The sequence below is a fragment of the Triticum aestivum genome, chromosome 3B (genome assembly GCF_018294505.1).
Source record: "Triticum aestivum cultivar Chinese Spring chromosome 3B, IWGSC CS RefSeq v2.1, whole genome shotgun sequence".
Classification (NCBI taxonomy): Eukaryota; Viridiplantae; Streptophyta; class Magnoliopsida; order Poales; family Poaceae; genus Triticum; species Triticum aestivum.
Window position 1 is genome coordinate 807,098,608 of NC_057801.1, and position 5,840 is coordinate 807,104,447.

The following is a 5,840-nucleotide window of genomic DNA, read 5'->3' on the forward strand; positions in this document are numbered from 1 at the left end:
TTTGGTCCTTTTTTCATTTCCCTGTCTCATTTAATTTTTATGCACAGATTTAGGATGTCGCGTACTTTGTTCAACCGCGCGCATAGCTGATGGTATACTTGAGCATGACTATGATGATTATTTTACGCAAAAAAGAAGTGCTTCTGGAGCTCTTGGGTTACATCCTTTGCAAAAGATGACCGCGGCGATGCGGATACTAACATATGGAATAGCAGCCGATTATGTTGATGAGTACATCCGGTCCGCCGAGTCTACTAATTTAGAGTCTTGCAAGAAATTTGTGATCAAAATTTGTGAAGTTTTTGGGGAAAAGTACCCGAGATCTCCAAATGAAGAAGACATTGCTAGGTTACTTGCAATAGGGGAGGAAAGAGGATTTTCCGGTATGTTAGGGAGCATAGATTGCATGCACTGGGGGTGGAAAAATTGCCCCAAAAAATGGCATGGCATGTTTAAAGGCCATGTGAGCGAGCCCACTATGATCTTGGAAGCAGTTGCTTCACAAGATCTTTGGATTTGGCATGCTTATTTTGGTTTACCAGGGTCTCTGAATGATATAAATGTTCTTCAACGTTCTCCTGTTTTTACAAAGCTAGCCGAAGGCCAAACTCCTCCAGTGAATTATAGCATCAATGGCCATCAGTACACAATGGGGTATTACCTTGCAGATGGTATCTATCCACGGTGGGCAACATTTGTGAAGAGCATACCAGCTCCAACTAGCAGAAAGCATAAAACTTTTGCCAAGAAGCAAGAGGGGGCTAGGAAAGATGTGGAACGAGCCTTTGGAGTTCTGCAATCCTGTTTTGCCAATGTTCGTGGACCGGCTAAAGGATGGAAACGTAAAGAAATCACTGATGTCATGAAAGCTTGTGTCATAATGCACAATATGATAGTTGAAGAGGAGCGGCAAACTGGTCGGCAAAGCTGCACTTTTGAGGCAATGGGAGAAAGAGTCACAGTCTCTCGTACTCATGCGGAAGAACTGAGCTCTTTTATTCAGATGACTAATCGGATTAGAAATTTCATGAACATGATCAACTTAAACTTGATCTAATTGACCATGTCTGGCAAAAGTTTGGAAACGAGTGATGTAATCCATGTCTTTGTAATGCAGCTATCAATAAAAATATTTATGCAATGAGTGATGTAATCCATGTCCTCAACTAGCAGAAAGCAATAAATAGTTCTTACAACTACAACATATAGCTCACATTACCCTAGGCCGCGAGCAAGGATCTCCTTCTGCTTAGCTTGGTAGAACTGCTTTTGAACATCAGTCATACCACTTGTGTCGATGAGCATGACCCTCTCATCTAATTCAAACTGTCTCCGTGCATCCTCCCTCTTGTTTCGTGCATCCTCATTCTTTTTGAGTGCAATCTCCTCTTTTCGCAATTCCAATTGCTGTGCGTAGCGAGCATTTCTTGCCGCCTCTTTGATCTCATCCTTCTCTAGCTTTGCTTCCCACACAGTTTCTAATGACAGCTTGCAAGCACTGTCATCAGCTTTACCTCTCTTGTCCCTCTTCACACCATCAGGTCTTTTCTCATGTTCAAGAGCATCAGTGTGTATCGAGGTAGCATTAGTACGTACCGAGGATGCATCAGCCGGATCATTGGTGGCTGTGCCTGGACTTGCATCAATGGTCTTCTTTTGTTTCTTAAGAGAAGTTTCAACTTCTCTTGTCTGCCACTTTGGATACTTCGAAAACTCTACATAGCAATGCATCAGTGTGAAAGGCTTCTTTCTTTTAAGATCCATTTCCTTGAACAAAATGTGTGCATCGTTTGTCTGCACATATAAATATGTTGTTAAAATAAGCACAACACATATAGAATATTGCACATCACATATAGAATTACAAGAAAGGCGCATACCTTTTCTTGTATAGTCCTTCCACTTTCTTCCCTATTTAAAATCTGCTGAAGGCAACCACAAAATTTAGAGGTCTCTCTATTAATCGTTGTGTAACGGCAATTGATTGCATTAGCATTACGCTCCGGCCATGATGATTCCTTGTGTGTGTTGTAGTACTCTGAAATTCTATCCCAATAAGCATCCCGGTTTTGATCTGTCCCAACAATATCCAAACTTGTATTTGCCCATGCTGCTATGAGAACCTTGTCCTCATCACTAGACCAATTTTTGCCTTTGTTGGATTTGCCTTTCTCTGTTATTGCAGAACGATGCTGCGTTGATGGAGTTGCCTGCTCCCCAATTGGACTTTCTAGTTGTGTTTGCGTGTAACCAAAACCAAGGGTGTCCAAGAAGCTTTGGTCAGTATTCATCTGCAAGCAACCATGCACAGCAATTTTAGACCACAATCTGGCATCAAATTGACAATTTTAGACCACAGCTATGCATCTCCCCTGCATCTCCTCCATCTCCCCTGCATCGTCTCCCCTGCATCTCCTCCACGGCTATGCATCTCCCCTGCATCTGCATCTCCTCCATCTCCCTGCATCTCCTCCATGGCTCTGCATCTCCCCTGCATCTGCATCTCCTCCATCTCCCTGCATCTCCTCCATCTCCCTGCATCTCCTCCCCGCCGCCCCTGCATCTCCCCCCTCCCCCCCACAGCTCCGCCGCCCAGCCCCCACGCTGCCCCGCCGCCCCTGCATCTCCCCCCTCCCCCACCACAGCTCCGCCGCCCAGCCCCACGCTGCCCCGCCGCCCCACGCCGCCCCGCCGCCGCCAGATCGGGCTGCAGGGCGTGCGGCCGCCGCCCCTCTGCTCCCGCTCGCGAGGAAGGGAAAATGGTTACCTTGGGCAGCGGCCGGAGAGGAGACGCGACGGCGACCTTGGACGGCGGCCGGAGAGGGGCGACGGCGACCTTCGGGAGGCGGCCGGAGAGGAACGGGAGCGGGAGCGGGTGTTTTTTTCGGTCGTGGGAGCGGGAGCGCGAGCCCACGAGCGTGGCTCGGTCGTGTTTACTCCCACGCCAGGTACGCTCGTGGTAGCGACGTCTAAATGTGCACGACGTGATACACGATCCACTGGGAAGGCTTTTTTGATCTTGATAGTGTAAATTTAGCATCCACCTCCATATACACCATCCACTAGAGATGCTCTAACTAACACTCCCATTGTCCAGAAATATAAGTGCACTAGTTGATACAAAAAATTAGTCTGAGCAAAATTAGTTTGTTTTTGACAACAAAAAATTGTTCAGCAAGCAATACATGACTAGGTGATGCAAAATTGATGTCGTTGGAATTCTATTAAAACTCACTTTGCAATGGTACCAAACTTGTACTCTACTGATTGTGGGACACCAAACTTGTATAGTACTCCCTCCGTCTCATAATGTAAGACGTTTATTGACACAGTATCAAAAAACATCCTACATCACGGGACGGAGGTAGTAGTAGTAAAACTATAACCGCTAATCATAACTGTACGTGTTTACATTTCTAGACCAAGGGGATAGTTTCACGCGTACAAATATACTTCCTCCATTCCAAAATAGAGGACCCAATTTTATATTAAAGTTAATACAAAGTTGAGTCATTTATTTTGAAACGGAAGGAGTACAAATGAGACAGAGACGTGCATGAGGCCAGATTCACTTCACCTGACCGACCGGGTGCAGGTGCCAACCCAACAAGCTGCAAGTGGCCTTGCTTTTCAAAGGATCATCAACACACACACACATCCCCAGCCAGGTAATATTTAACATATACTAATACTACTACTACGACGCTAGCTTGTTGGTCCTCGTTACATTATGCAGTGACCAGTGAGCCATATCTATATATTATCCATGCAGCAGTCAGGCCCTCTCAAAAGCTGTTACTTTATCCTGATACAATGAACCGAACCTTAGATACGACCAGCACAAACCACGGACCGTGGACAAGTGGTAGTCTTAAATAACAGCTGATCTACATGGATGAGGAGTAAAAATATGTTAGAATTCTTGAAGAGAGTCGATACTACTCCGAATCTTGGTGAGGCGTCGCAAGTAGGAAAGCCCAGCCGCCCCTCCTCCTCATCCCTCCCAACCCTAGCCGCCCCTCCTCCTCTTCCCTTCCTCGCCACCGCCTGAGGCAGCCACCGGGCAAGCCCAGGGTGTCAAGGATGGTGGCGGCGGGCCTCAGTTGCCCTGCCTCTGCATGGGGAATCTCGGATCTGGAGCGGCGGCTTCATTGACAAGGCACGGCCGGCCGGCTAGCAGCCGTGCAGGCGGTGGATCTAGCGTTCCGGCCGCGCGGGCAGCGGGATCCGGTGGTCGGTGCGCGCGATCTGGTACCTCCCCTCCTCCCCTGTTTGGCGTGTGGGCCAACCTCGTCGGGCCGCGCTTCCTTGGGCCGCGGGTTTTGTACAGGAGGCGCTGCTGGTGGCGGGGATCTAGTTCGGGTGAAATCTCTAGTTGGCCATGGCCGGATGCGTCGACGGCGACGCCTGAGGGCGTCGTTCCCCTCCTTGGAGGTGTCGGTATGGACTGATCCCCTCACTTCCCCTTCCCCTAGGTCTTCCGGGCGAAAGCCCTAACTTTGTTGGGCGGCGACGGCGCTCACGGCGCCGTTCCCTTCTTGAAGGCGCCGCTTTGGGAACCTTGGGGCTGGGTGGCGCTTGTGGGGGGTGGGCGACGGCGGTGGTGCGGCCCTATCCTAGCATGGGTCTGCGTCTGTTGCTTGGAGATGGACTCACGTAGGTGGAGGTCGTCGTTTGGCGTCATGGTGACGTCGATGGCGAAGGCACCTACCAAGGTTGGCACCTCAATCTGCTCTGAAGATGGACTAGTGGAAGATCGCGGCGATGACACATGTGAGTGCGTCAGACCGGTTTGTGCCCCGGACCCGGTATGTGGCTCGGTCGATGCCTCCGGCTTTAGATGTTAGGCTTACGTGAGAGGTCTGGGTATTTGGCCCAGTTTGCACCCCTTCATCATATGGATTGGAGTAGCGGCAGATGTTGCCAAGATGGCGGATTCAGACATATTGTTGTACTACTTTGTAAGGTCCTCGAGAATAATCAATAAAATGGCCGTATGCATCTCTCAGATGCAGAGGCCGGGGGTCATCCTCCTTTTGTAAAAAAAAAACTCCGAATCTTGGAATAAAAATGGGACGATCGTACCATATATCTTTTTTCAGGGCTCGTACCATATATCTTTTGAGCCGTTTCCTCAGGTGGGCTCTTTCTTACACGGGGGCTGAGTGGTCAGATGGCTCGGCCTTCTCTCAGTTATTTTTCATCTTGTCTAATTCTTTTTATCCTCTCCTATTTATCGCGGCAACTATATCATCGAAGTCACTAGTAAGTGTACCTTTTGCAAATTTCACTCCCACCTATCCCAAATGGCAACACGAGAGTTTTCCTTTTTTTTTCATAGATTCATTTTTTAAAATATTTTAATCTCTTGAACCGTGGGTCCAAATCCTAAACCATTTTCATCGCTGGATTCCTCGCGTCGAGATCATTGAAACTAGAACACGTGTTAATAAGTTTGGGGAAGGGTACCCAATTCAGGTGCTCACCCCTTTGGGGGTCCAGGCGGGTACGGCATGGCGGGCGATTGGGGCGGGGGTCGCCGCGTCAATGGTGTTATCCCTCTCGCGGGCGGCCGGGTGCTGTCCGGGGGCATGCTTGCCGCTGGAGGTAAGCAGCCATCGGGCGAGGCGTCTGCAGCAATGTCCGGCGGCCTTTCCTGCTCGCAGGGCTCCCCACTCTCTCTGCCCACGACGACAGTGGGTTCCAGAGCGGCGGTCTCCATGCCTGTGCACGAGCTTTCGACGGCATCTGTGGCAGTTGAATCGGGGGCTCTGGTCTCGACCCCAACACACTGGACCGTGTTGCCATGTGGATCACTGCATCGTCGCGCCGGCTTTCTT

The 5,840-nt window shown here is 49.5% G+C and overlaps 1 protein-coding gene across 1 annotated transcript; it reads right to left on the reverse strand.

The window, feature by feature from the left end:
• Nucleotides 1–1,215: 1,215 nt before the first annotated feature.
• Nucleotides 1,216–5,515, reverse strand: LOC123067968 (glutathione S-transferase T3-like). Its single transcript, XM_044490521.1, has 4 exons — nt 5,487–5,515; nt 2,768–2,969; nt 1,881–2,291; nt 1,216–1,794 (listed from the first exon to the last, which is right to left on the reverse strand). The coding sequence occupies exons 1-4, from the start codon at nt 5,513–5,515 to the stop codon at nt 1,216–1,218; spliced, it is 1,221 nt and encodes a 406-aa protein (XP_044346456.1).
• Between the last annotated feature and the right edge of the window lie 325 nt (nt 5,516–5,840).